At 34.8% G+C, this 14,305-nt stretch overlaps 1 protein-coding gene across 4 annotated transcripts in view; it reads left to right on the forward strand.

The window, feature by feature from the left end:
* Positions 1-12,507, forward strand: part of LOC105081868 (putative neutral ceramidase C) — an 82,088-nt gene extending 69,581 nt beyond the window's left edge. For all 4 annotated transcript variants that reach the window (XM_074374013.1, XM_074374015.1, XM_074374014.1 and 1 more), the window contains exons 20-22: positions 6,182-6,241; positions 8,937-9,025; positions 9,927-12,507. In XM_074374013.1, the coding sequence (XP_074230114.1) occupies positions 6,182-6,241; positions 8,937-9,025; positions 9,927-10,119 (342 nt within the window). In that variant the 3' untranslated portion in view covers positions 10,120-12,507. The remainder of the gene's footprint in view (positions 1-6,181; positions 6,242-8,936; positions 9,026-9,926) is intronic.
* The last annotated feature ends 1,798 nt before the right edge of the window (positions 12,508-14,305 follow it).

Consider the following 14,305-nt stretch of genomic DNA (forward strand, 5'->3'; position numbering starts at 1 on the left):
ATTGATCTTTGGTGGTTAACTCAACTTCCAGCTCTTTTCCCCTTCCTGGAGATCAGCAGGTTGGAGCTGAAAGTTCTAACTCTCTAATCACATGGTTTGTTCCCCTGGCAACTAGCTCCCATCTAACGTCATCCAGAAGCCCCCAGCCACCAGTCATTTTATTAGCATACAAAAGACACTTTACTTCAGATATTCTAAGGGTTTTAGGAGCTAAGTACCAGGAAATGGGGGCAGAGACCAAATATATATTTCATTATGTCAGAGGGCTATAATCTGCATCTTAACTAATCACAATCTACTTTAGTATAATACTAACTTAATTCAAAAAATATAAAAAGATTTTTCCAATATCTTTTTTCCATTCCCATCTTTTGTGATATTATTGTCACATATTACATCTGTTATAAATGTGATAATATAGTGTTATAATTACTGTTTTATACAACCTTATGTCTTTTACAGACATTGAAAGAAGATATGAAAAAGTTTATTTATAGAATATTTTTGTTTACCTACATATTTACCAGTTCTGGTGCTCTTTATTATTATTTTTTAAAGAATTTAAATTACTATCTAGCATCATTCTCTTTCAGCCCGAAGGACTTTCTGTAGTATTTCTTGTAAGACAGTTATGCTAACAAATTTTCTCAGCCTTTGTTTATCTGAAATGGACTTATTTTATTTTTGAAGAATAGTTTCTCTGCATTCTTGATTGAAATTTTTTTTTCTTTTGTCACTTCAAAAGAAAATTTTATTCTGTTGTCTTCTGTCCTTCACTCTCTAATGACAAGTCAGTTGTAAATTTTATTGTAATTTCCCTGTAAGAAATGAGTAATTTTTCTCTTGCTGCTTTCAAGATTTTCTTTTTGTCTGTGTCTAACACCAGTTTACCACAATATATCTAAATGTGATTATCCTACTTGGGATTTTTTGAGTTCCAAATTTGGGAATTTTTTATCCATTATTTCTTCAAAGCTTTTTTTTGTCCTTTTCTCTCTTTCTTCTAATTTTTGGATTTCTCTTTTGTGAATGTCAGTATACTTGATGTTGTCCCACATGTTTTTGAGGCTCTGTTAATTTTGCTTCAATCCTTTTTCCAATCTCTATTCCTTAGATAGGATAATTAGTACTGATAAGTTTGAGTTCACTTATCCTTTCTTCTGTCATCTCACATTTGCTGTTAAGCCCTTCTAGTGAATTTTTCATTTCAGTTGTGATATTCAATTCCAGAAAATCCTCTTTACTGAGGTTCTCTATTTGTTAAGTCTATTGTCATTATACTTTCCTTTAGTCTTTAAGCATGATTTATATTAGTTCTTGAACATTTTCATAATAGTCGCTTTGAAGTTTTTGCCTGCTAAATCAAATTTCTGGTGACACAGAGAAGCAGTTTTGATTGCTGCTTTTTTCCTAGTATGGCTGAAACTTTCTTGTATGAGCATCTCATTTTTTTTTTTGTTGTTGTTGTTGTTGTTGAATATTGCATAGTTTTCAATACTTTGTAACAACTCTGGATTCTAGCTTCACCTCCCCACTCCAGAGTTTTTGTTATTTAAGCTTGTTTGTTTGCTTACTTACAATTTGACTGGACTAATTAGTAAATTGTGGGTCTCCTGCAATGTGTGGCTGCTAATATCTTTGCTTAGTTTTTTTTTTTTAAATTTGATTTTAAGTCTGGCTCTCGTGTTGGTTCTGTGATTATAGAACTTAATGTTCAGCTAAACTTGGTCAGAATTTATGCTTAGATGGCTCAAGGAGTACGAATTTCGGTCTCTGCTGTTAGATCTGTGTAGGTTGGAGTATGCATTCAAACTTTTTCCCAGCTTTCCCCAGATATTAATTTTCATTGAGTTCTCTTGTGTCTCCTCTGCACCTACACCCTGGCTCCACTGGCCAGGGATATATGGGTGTTTTGGGTCTGCTCTGTTCTCTGCTATGTATGCACATAGTATCTGGTCAGTTCAGGATAGGAGAAGAGCTTATTAAGACCGTGATAGTTATCTTACTTCCCTCCAAACTATTAAATCATCAACTAATCCATCATTTTAGCCACTAACCCTCAGTGTTTACCTCCCATGAAGATCACCACTTTAAATGGCTATGTTTTGAGTCAAGTGAGTCCTTCTGGCAGCAGCATAAAAGCTGTTGATTTCATGGCCTTCCCCACTCTGGTTGAACTACAGTACCACAGAGGATGAGGGCAACCCTGGTAAGAACACCAAGGACTTGCACTGTATTTACTCGAAGTTTAGTAGTTTTAATGAATAAACATTTCTCAACCAAAATGGTTCTTTTTGACAGTTTTGTCTATATATATAGTTGCTTTTTTGGGGGAGAGGACATATTGACCTCTTAACTGTGTTGTGTCAGAAAGGCCTATTCTATACTAGTTGGTATATTGTATCTGTAGTGGAGTTGTCTTTCATTGTGTAGTGTGAGTGAACAGGAAATTGCGATTGTAGGAAAAAAAATAAGAGAAAGAACATTTTTAAGGATTAGGACAATTTGGCTAACCAGATACCAGATATAAATTTTATTTTTCAAGTGAACCATGAAATTGTCTGCAGGGCTGCTTGCTCTTTTTAAAGGGTATGGTAATTTTTGCAGAAAATTCTAATTGATTGTTGTTGAAACATTGGTGAGATTGACTAATTTGGTAATCTCATTGGTGAAAATAAAGAGAAGTAAAATTAAATTGATAATAGTCATTCAGAGGAGTTAACAGAAAGGAAATAATTAAGCAGCACATCTCTGCTGATGGTCATCAATGATTCTGAATCCATGGAAGTTTTTTTTTTTTTTTAATGTTTTTAACGTGAGCTAGGTCTTGGAGGATAAGTAGGAGTTCACTGTGCCCATCAAGACATACCATCTCTGGTATAGACTATAGAAAGCTTAAGCTAGAGCAGCAGGTGGGAACTTACCTGTAAAAGGTCTTGTGTACCATGGTAAGTCATGCAAAGACATACTTGTTTGTTAGCTTGTAATTTAAAAAATACTTCTATTGTTTTATAATTGACATATAATAAATTACATATTTAAAGTGTACAATTTGGTAAGTTTTCACTATTAAGGTCACTTATTTCTTACTTCTGTGTCACAAGTAATTTGTCCATTTCATTTCATCTGTCATTTGATTTTGTGGGGAATAAAGTCATTAACAATTTTTCCTTATTATCTTTTAAATATCTGTAGAATCTGTATTGATGTCACATGTTTTATTCCTGGTGCTGATAATTGTGCCTTCGGTTTTTTATTTTTATTTTTTTGATTATTCTGACCAGTAGTGTTCTTCCATTTCTCTCTTCCTGGTCTTTGTGTTTTTACTTTATATAATTTATGGACTCTGCCATGGTTTCTTCTTTTTACTTTATTTTTTTTTTAACATTTTTTATTGATTTATAATCATTTTACAATGTTGTGTCAAATTCCAGTGTTCAGCACAATTTTTCAGTCATTCATGGACATATACACACTCATTGTCACATTTTTTTCTCTGTGAGTTATCATAACATTTTGTGTATATTTCCCTGTGCTATACAGTGTAATCTTGTTTATCTATTCTACAATTTTGAAATCCCAGTCTATCCCTTCCCACCCTCCACCCCCCTGGTAACCACAAGTCTGTATTCTCTGTGAGTCTATTTCTGTCCTGTATTTACGCTTTGTTTTTGTTTGTTTGTTTTTGTTTTTGTTTTTTAGATTCCACATATGAGCGATCTCATATGGTATTTTTCTTTCTCTTTCTGGCTTACTTCACTTAGAATGACATTCTCCAGGAGCATCCATGTTGCTGCAAATGGCATTATGTTGTCGGTTTTTATGGCTGAGTAGTATTCCATTGTATAAATATACCACATCTTCTTTATCCAGTCACCTGTTGATGGACATTTAGGCTGTTTCCATGTTTTGGCTATTGTAAATAATGCTGCTATGAACATTGGGGTGCAGGTGTCATCCTGAAGTAGGGTTCCTTCTGGATACAAGCCTCTTCTTTTTACTTTAAACAGTAGGTTTTTTTTAAAAAGAGATTTAAATAATGAGAGAAAATATTATATTTACTCACATGTTAACAATTTCTGGAGCTCTTCATTTCTTTTTGTTGATCAAAATTTCCATCTAGTGTCATTTTTTTTTTGTCTGCTTAAAGGACCTCCTTTAACATTTTTATTCCTTATTTTACATGTTGAAAATGTCTTTATATTACTTTTTTTTTAAAGAATATTTTTTAGTCTTTATGGAATTCTTGATTAGCAGTTTTTTTTTTCTCTACTACCTTACGATGTTGCTCTGCTGTCATCTGGTTTGCATCGTTTTCAATGAAAACTGCTGTCATCCTTATGTATATTCTCCATATAATAAGTCTTTTTTTTCTCCTGTTGTTTTTAGAATTATTTTTTTCTTTTTATTTCTAGTTTCAAGTGATTTGATTTTAGCAATCCTAAAATGATGTCGTTTTCTCTATGTTTCTTGTGCTTAGGGTCCACTGGACTGCTTGGACTTGTGGGCTTATAGTTTTCAGTAAATTTGGAAAATTTTGACATTTATTTATCTTTTTCTGCATTTCTTCCTCTCTCCGATCTTTTGCAAACTCCAATTATCCATATGTTAGGCAGCCTAAATTTGTTCCACAGCTCACTGCTGCTGTATTCATTTTCTTCAGTCTTTCCCCCTGTTTTAAATTTTGTATAATTTCTATCGAAATGTCTTCAAATTCAGTAATCTTTTCTTCTTCAGTGTCTAATTTTTAATTCCATCCAGTGTATTTTCTTTACAGTTACTGTAGTTTTCATCTCTAGAGATTTGGATTAGGTCTTTTTTTTTTTTAAATATAAGTCTTCCACATGTCTACTTAACATGTTAACTCTTTCTGTTGGCTTTTTGAACATACAGAATAGTTCTAAGAACTATTTTAGTGTTCTTGTCTACTAATTTTATCATCTACTTCATTTATGGGTCAGTTTTGATTGAGAGTTTTCTCATTATGAACAGTGCTTTTCTCCCTTTTGTATGCTTGATAATTTAGATGTTAGGTATCATGAATTTTATCTCGGTAGTGCTGATTTTTTTCTATTCCTGTAAATATTTTTTAGCTTTGTTTTGTGATGTTATTAAGTTACTTGGAAAGAGTTTGATCTTTTGGGGTCTTGGCAAGTTTTTAGGCAGGGAAAGAGCAACTGTTATTCTAGGGAAAATCCTTCCACCATACACTTGAGGTAGAACTGTTTTGACTTATGAGGTCTCCTTGTCCAGCTAGTGGGAAGAGAAACTTTTCACAATTCTCTATGAGCCTGGGATTTTCTCTCTAATTCTTTTAAATGATTCTTTTCCTAACTTCAGGTAGTTCCTTTACATGCATGCAGAGCTAGAGGGAGCGTTCGTCAAATCTCGAGAGTTGTCTCTCTCTGTAGCTCTCCTCTCTACGGTCCTCTGTTTTCTCTGTTACCCTGCCCTATGAACTTAAGACTACTTGGCCTTCATGGACTCCCACATCTATTCCTTTACTTAGTAGACTGCCTAGCTTTGCTTGAATTCTGCCTCCTTGTGCTGTGGCCTGTAAACTCTTGGAAGGCATTAAGCTGGGACAATTGTAGGGCTCAACTCTCATTTTCTGTTACTCAGAGATCAATGTTTTCATTGCCTGATGCCTACTTCTTAAAAACTATTGTTTAATACATATTTACCCAGTTTTTAAAGTTGTTTCAGATGGGAAGGTAAATACACACACTCTGTCAATCCATCTTGTATCTTATATGCATAAGTGTAAGTGCAAGTATAAGTTACTCATGGAAAGTTTTGACTGTTTTCACTTAATTCAGTCCATCTCCTGAATGTGTGTGGGAGGGAGGTGTAAGAAAATGTCAAAGGCTGATGAAGTCATTTGCTGTCACTAATTTGTTATATGCTCTCACTAATCTGAATGATAGCTCTATATCTGAATCTACTAAAAGTAAATTCATTGGCCAAAAATTTCAGAAGTAAGTTGTTGGTCAAAAATTCCTGTGTCCATTGGTATAAAGGTATTTTCTCTAATATTCTAGGAAGTAAACTCACTTGATTTAACAGAATAGAATCTATATGGGTACCCAGACTCCTGGAACATTTCATAAATAATGGCCCAAATATGAGCACAGCAAAAAATACTTTTATTAGAACTCATAAATTGAGTTTTTATTTTCAGGGAGAAGTTGTTGAAGTTATATTTGTAGGTGCTAACCCAAAGAATTCGGCAGAAAACCAGGTAAGCATCAATGATTATTTTTGCAAATCCAGATCCATGTTTTAGCCTTTAATTCATTTGACTATCCCCATGGAGGTTAGAAACATAAAGATAAAATGTTCCAACTTGCTTTACATCTTATTTTGTAGGGGTGAAAAATTTTCAGTGAGAACAGTTAATGTAGAATTGAGTATGGAAAAAAAAAGCCCATGGGAAGCATTTAATTGGCTCTACTTAGGACCACGTGTAGCACAGTGCATGGAGAACCTCATTGTCTCTTGAGAAGACATAGATTTGAATACAACCCCATTTACATATTCCAGTTTTAAAACTCTACTGAGTTTGGTAAAATAGTCAGATGGCCAAGATTGAAGTGTATCTTTGGCTCCTTCCATTCCTTTGCTCCTTTCCTCTACTATAGCAGTCCTGCCTCTGGTGCGGTCTCTATTGTTTTGGAATGATCATGGTTCCCTGGGTGGATGCTCTGCTGGCTTGGAGCCCTGTCCCCTGTGCTCTACTTTTTCTAGCATTGACCATTTCCCTACTCTTTGCTACTGGCACAAATAGGGTATTTATTTACTAATCTTAAAAAATGATATGAGAAATAAAATCCAATGTAAAAATGGTAGAGAAGTGCTTAAAACAGAATGTGAAAGTACTTCTCTTCATAAAAATTTTCAGAGGTAATCACTGTTAACTGTTACATATCATTTCATATTTTTTGTTTTGATATACATATATATGTATAAATATATATGATAAAGTACAAGTAACATATCTATGAATAAAGTGAAGTAATTTTATTTCTTTGTAACTCCATTAGTATGTTATTAAAACTACACAAGCAATAACTAGATACATTACAATTGCAAAAATTCAAACAATAAAGACATATATAGAAGAAAAAGAAAGTGAGTCTATGAAAGTGATTTCAAGGTCAGATTTTTTACTATGACTGAGAATGCATTCACTCTATCGATAAGCCATTCTTCCCAGAGCCCATTGTCACTTATAATCCAAGATACCTTTCTTTCAAATGAGTCTTCCCGTTTCTGTTCATTAAAATATGATTATTGCTCTGATAAAACTGTGGCAGTATGACAGTGTCAAATATATTGGGGAGAAATATTCTATTGCTTGGATAGTCAACATGCACCTGTTTAAAATAATTTCTCAGGCATTCAATCTATGCCAGAATATTTACATGTTTATATTATTTTCTGAAGAGTGTTGTAGCAAAACTGCAGGATTGATTGTCATCTGATACCCTTACGGTGGGAAAATACTATTATCATTATTGCCATGGAGAACAGGAGACTAAAATGCTTCAAGAGCTATAATGAAGATAGAATGGCTTTCTTAGAATGTTCTGGAACTTGGCATAAAACAATTTCTGGTACGCTTTATTATGGGTAATCATCACACTCTCACCACTGTTTATTGAATGAGTACTATTTGCAAGTGCTAGGCCAAGTGCTTTATATACATCATCACATGAATCTAATTTAATCTTCACTATTACTCAATGAGTTACATTTTATTATCCCTAATTTACAGATGAATAAACTGAGGCCTAGAAAGATTAAGTAATTTGTACAACTAATTGTGTATCTGGAAGAGATTCAGGTTGGGAGGCAGGGAGAAGATAGTCACATAGTTCACACATTCAGCATCCTAGACTTGTTCTCTAATCTGCACACTAGACCTGTACACTGGGGCCCACCCTATGTCCTACTCCATCTAGGGACTCCCCAGTGTCACCGTCCTACATGGTCACAAACAGTTCTCTTTACAAGTCACTGTGGTTATGAAAAGTCCTTTATGGAATACAATCCGTCAATTGAGTAATTAAAGAAGTATTTTGAATAATCCTGTGGCCCAGTGGTAAATAGGTGATTCATTCAACAATGATTTATTTGAACACCTGTAAATGACAGATGTAAAGGGCTGTGATGGATAAAGGTGAACTAGACACAAGTCCTGTCCTTAAGGGCCATAATGTAAAGATTTTTACAGAAAATTGGGAGATGTATGGCCTTTGTATCTTTTAACTTGTTATATTACTTAAATCAGTGCTTTATTTGAAGCTGAATTCTTGGCCTAAAACAAATTATTATAAACCAATATGGCAAAATTTATTTTCCCCTGAGAAAGTAAAATCTGCTTATTATGTGATTTCTAAGAATCTGTTATGACAAAATATAAGGATTAGTTTCAGCACCCCAGGCAGTAGGAAAATTTATGCATCCTTTTCAGTTTTTTCACTCGAGCAGGTATGTTTACTAATAATTCATTTACCTGGAGATGGAAAGATGAGGAAACTTTCCCATTTCCCCTCCTAAATCTTGAGGTGACTAGAGAAAGTCTTGGAATGTAGATCAATCAACATGTCCTGAAAAGATTTGACTTAAGCCTTTTCTGAATCTCAAGTTTTACGTTGTCTCTTCTTTGCTCTAATTTCCAAAATTTGCTATCAGCTTAAATTAGGCTTCTAAGGAAAAGTCATGGTTTTTAATAGACTGGCTGAAGTAACTTTCCGGAGACATTGCATAAAATGTTGAGAGGAAAAGCTAAAAATTTGGATGAAATTCTAATATGTGTTCCCACTAGGTATTGGTTGGTTAGCATACAATCAACAGGGGAGTATGGAGTATGAATAGACAGGTTTCTTCTGCGACTATGCGGTGTCTGATCAGTCATATTAATTGCATTTCAGACGCATCAGACCTTCCTTACTGTGGAGAAGTATGAAGCCACATCAGCAACATGGCAGATAGTGCATAATGATGCCTCCTGGGAGACTCGGTGAGCAGTCTATTGAATATTTTGTCTTTTAGGCCCTGAAAAGAGTTAGTTAGTAATGCAGGGAAGACAAATGGGAAGACTGGCTCAATATGGGGTATTAATGATATCAAATTCCCAAAAGAATTTTGGCCATATTTTTATTGAAGTATAGTCAGTTTACAAGGTTGTATCAATTTCTGGTGTACAGCATAATGCTTCAGTCATACATGAACACACATATTCATTTTCTTACTGTTTTTCACCATAAGTTACCAGGGGGGAGAGGGAGTGGGAAGGGATAAGTTGGGAGTTTAAGACTTGCGGATACTAACTAATATATATAAAATAGATAAACAACAACTTCATACTGTAAGCACTTACCACTTTTAAAATTATTTGGTGGTTTACTTATTTATTGCTTTCTTCCCACCCTTGCCCTAGCAGAATATAAGCTCGATGAAAGTGAGTGGACCATGTTTCACTCACTGCTGTATTTTCAGTACCTCTAAGCACAGAGTCTGGCACATTAGCTCATTAAATATATATTAAAAAAATAAATCTAGGTGCAAAAAGAAGTGTCAAGTTAAAGCAGAGGATGATAAGGGCTAAAAGGATGCTATAGCAGATCTAAAGCAGGAGACATCTTGTATTCTGCATATCAGGTAAGGCTAGCTGGGATAGAAAGAATTTAGGTAGTTAGAAAGGCAGAACAAGGAAAGATATTTCTACAAAAGGCTTTCTTCAAGGTCTGTTTTTAGAAAGTATTTCTAGCTGTTTTGTTCATTGCTGTACTCTCAATATCTAGAGCAGTGCCTTGTTTACGGTAGGCACTCCACACATATTCATTTAGTAAATAATCCTACCTTTTTCTAATCACACATTTGTAAGAGTAAAATTGGATTTGTTTGTTTCCTACCAACAGTTTCTATTGGCACAAGGGATTACTGGGTCTTAGCAATGCAACGATACAATGGCACATTCCAGATACTGCCCAGCCTGGGATCTACAGAATAAGATACTTTGGACACAGTCGGAAGCAGGACTTACTCAAGCCTACTGTCATACTTTCATTTGAAAGCACTTCCTCCGCTTTTGAAGTTGTAACTACTTCGTAAAAAGTTGACCAATCATTTAAAGAGCAGCTGTGTTGTCAATTTATGATTCATATGACTGATTCGATGCAAATGTAACCTATCATGATGACCTCTATAATTGTCCCTGTTTGGGTATGGAGAGTTTACTGCTAATAGGACAGAGGGGGGTGTGTGTGTGTGTGTGTGTGTGAGAGAGAGAGAGAGAGAGAGAGAGAGAGAGAGAGAGAGAGGGAAAGAGAGAGAGAGGTGTAGCCCACTTACCTTGCTCCCTTGGGGTCCTGTGGCTATTTAAAGAGACAGTTCCCTTTAATATGAAACCTCTAAATGTTAGTAAGAGTAGTTGAAGATGTGTGAATAATGTTTAAACTATTTATTTATACAGTTATGGAATGTTAGCACTGAAAAAGTTGAACGAGGTCATCTAGTTTGATCCTTCATTTTGCAGATGGGAAAAAATGGTTTTATGGATTTAAAATTAGCATAAGGCTAGGACCTTTCCCCTCAGTTACATTTAAAAAAATATAAACATTGACCATAAATGTATAAGTCCAACTGGAGAAAATTAGCATGCCAGTTTTTCTATTCTGAGCATACCCTTTCAAAGCAGTTACCTTAGAGTTGATATGCCTAATTCAGAGTTTTGTTGATGCTCAAATCATTTCTGGTATTGCCTTCAGAGCCCAATTATGAGAAGGTCAGAGTTGGAATAGTTTGGTCATGCCCTGTGTTTCCCTAAGTGCTCTTACGCCACTCAGTTGTGTGTTGTGTTCCCGAGACTTGTTCTAAGCAATGTTTTCACTAATCAAATTCACCCCAAACCCACAAAGTTTTGCTATTAGTGTAGAAATTAAAATGACAGTGTTACTGGCTTGGAAGAGAGTCCTCAAAGAAGAGGCGCTAAAATCATTTCTCTATTTTCACTTATTTACTCACTCACGGACCCAGTCAATTACAGAACGTTTATTAGACTCTCATACCCCACGTGGTACTAGTGCCTGGCCCTGACAATTAGTGTGATCACATTTAGGATGAATGTATAAGTGTCAAAAGGTGACTGCTTTGAAGGAGGAAATATTTAATTCAATATATAAATTTTAGGCAGGTATTTAAAAATTAGTAATCTTTAAGTCACATCTTGTATATCATTTGTGTTGGCTACTCTAATTTGGGGGTAAAAATGCTCTAGACAATTTGGAAGAAGCTATTTTCAAAGTTATCTTGGGGTATGATGAAATACCCAGTCTAACATCGCAAAGAATGAGATATGACACACACTCTGACATCAATTACCTGAAAGTACTAATTGCATTTAAAATTATCCAAGTTAGCTAGGAGCTCGCAGCTGCAATGTAAATTTCTAAAAACTGAGCCATGCTTTTGTATGTGTGTAAAGGTTTTAGCATTTTAGGGAAATAACAACTTTTATTTCAAAAAAGCTTGAAAGTTTGAAAATCGTAATGATAGTTATGATGGTAATACTACCATCCATTTATTTAAGACTGAAGTGCTATAAGGTATTGGAGTGAACCTGGGGTATTTTTTGATGCGTCTCCTCTAGAGGCTGTTTCTATGGAAGTTAACTGCTGGAGAATTAGGATTTCAATGGGTAATGATCATTTTTCCTGATCACATCACAGTATTTAGGGTAAAAGTTCAGAGGCCTGAAAGAGCAGGTGCTTCAGAAAGTAGTGGGTCCCAGAAAGATAAATTATGTTAGAACTGATCATAGATTCTTAAAAGTATTTCTTATGACTCAGGGGAATTTTTGAATTATCTTTCCATCACCTCCATGCCTCCCACTGAAGCTTTCCTCAGTCAGCCTGTGATTCCCTATTGTTGACTTGCAACTGTGCTGAAGCAGGCATTGTATTGCCTACTGATAATCCTTTTGCACCCCACCCGCTGCCACCAGTGCTCCTGGCCGCCCCACATAACCCACAGAAGCATTTTTTCTCACTGGCTGCCACTCTTCCAACCACTGCAGTTCCATTTCTGCAGTTTGTAGGTAAAAATAAGACCAGATTCCTACATCATAGATACTATAGTTACTCACTTGAGCATTAAAGAACACCACGAAGAGGCTGATCTGATCTGTTAATATAAAAACAGGGATCCAGTCTGTGTCTGTGTCTGTTCCTGGGGCTGGCTCATTGGAGTCCAACCATGTGGAGAAAACGGAAACTGGTCAAAAATGTAAGAAAGGGGGTTGGACTGGTGGGAGAACTCTTTTGGAGAAGATTTTGTTTCTCATGTCAAAGTGTCCATATTTTATTGTTGTATCCTGTCTACTCTCGTTTTAAGGATGCTATGACTTCTTCTAAAAGTACTGAATGATCCGTCTATGTTTTTCAATGAATATTATAAAAAATTGTCAGTATTTAATAGAACGTTAATAAATTAATAATCACATTTGGGAGATTATTTTCTAATGGGAGGTGTCCACAAATGAACACTTTCTTTCTTTTTAAGAGATGGAAGATATGGTGGTAGATTCCATGAAAATCAAGTTGGAAAATGATTATAAATGACCTCTGTAAGTAACCACCCAAACATAAGGGAACCACTTCATCAGTTCCTTCCTGCTCTACAAAGATTTACTGCTAGCAAAATGTATATGGTTGATATTTTTTACTACCAGGGCAACTGGGAGTTTCCTAGGTAGGTAGTTAATTGTAAAATTATTTTATGAGCTAATTCTGAACAAAGAGGCCAAGAATGAATAGACTTGTGAATATCTTTTCTTGATTTACCCTTTTATGCGTCTCCTCTGATGTAAGCAACACACTGTTCTTTTTTAATATTAACACATAAACTTCACCTTTAGCCAAAAGATTTCATCACTAGATGATTTTTTCATGTCTTTAGTTCTTCCAAATAATGTTTTTGATTTCATGGTATCCCAATATGACATGCTGGTTTATATTGGCTTTTGGAATTTCACACCATGCATGATACCAGAGAGGGAACTGTGTGCTGTCTCCCACACAGTTAGAATGCATTCAGCTGTAAATATTAAACAAAATATTCCTGATCAATAGGGGTCCAAACACTAAAGACACTTACAATCTCACATAGCAAGAAATCTTGAGGAGACAAATTCAGTTTTGGTGCAGCTACTCAATGATGTCACTGGCTTTTTCCTTAACATCATCTGTAGTTCTCAGGCTTGTCTCCTCAGTCAACAGGTGGCTACCTCATGTCTTTATATAATTGTTCATAGCAGCAGCCAAGGACAGGAGAGTTCTCCTCAGAATCTCTTTGTGTCCCATTCATCCTCCTTTTTATGCTATAATACCAAAATTTTAAATATAGAGACTTTTATACTATATTTACTAGCTGGTAGAGTTGGCTCTTCATTTCGTTGTTCTTTTTCAGTATACCCTTGGATTTTCAGGATTGTTTTTTCTTCTGCGTGAACTCTATAGTTGACTTGTTTAAGCTCCTGAAGAAAATTGAAGATATTTTATTGGTATTCATTAATTTTATGAGCAGACTCAGGGAGAATCAACATTTTTATGATTTTTGAATCCTTCTATCGAAGAACATAGTAGGAATTTTTATTTTTCAAGTCTCTTTCAAGTATGTTGTCTAGTTTTCCTCAAGAGTTTTAAACATTTCTTAAGTTTATGTCTCGCTTTTGTTGTTGTTTTTCTCTTTCACTGTATTTTCCAACAGCTATTTTTCTTGTAGGTGAAAGCTATGCATTTCTGTATACTAATTTTATATCCTGCTACTTTACTAAATTTTCTTATAGTTTGTAGTGGTTTTCCATTGATTATTTTGGCTTTTCTAAATCTCTCCCTTTCTGATTCTTGATTGCTTTATCTTGTCTACTTGCATTGGCTAAGTTCTTCAATACAGTCTTAAAGTATAAGGACAGATAAAGCATTCTGGTCTTGTTTTAGTGTTGTTTTATGTTGGCTTTTTGCTGAGGCATATATATTTATCAGGTTAGAGACTATACATCAATTCTTACTTTACTGAGTATTCTTAACATAATTGGGTATTTGTTTTTGTCAGATGTCTTCTTGACATCTATGGAGTGATTGTTTAATTTTTCTCCTTAACTCTATTAATATGATGTTCCATATTAATGGAGCTTCTAATATTGAGCACCTTTGCATTCCTGAAATGAAACTCATTTTGTAATGATGTACTTTTTAATATGTTGTTGAATTCTATCCTCAGATATTTAAGATTCCTGCAA

Source organism: Camelus bactrianus, chromosome 11, assembly GCF_048773025.1.
Source record: "Camelus bactrianus isolate YW-2024 breed Bactrian camel chromosome 11, ASM4877302v1, whole genome shotgun sequence".
Lineage (NCBI taxonomy): Eukaryota > Metazoa > Chordata > Mammalia > Artiodactyla > Camelidae > Camelus > Camelus bactrianus.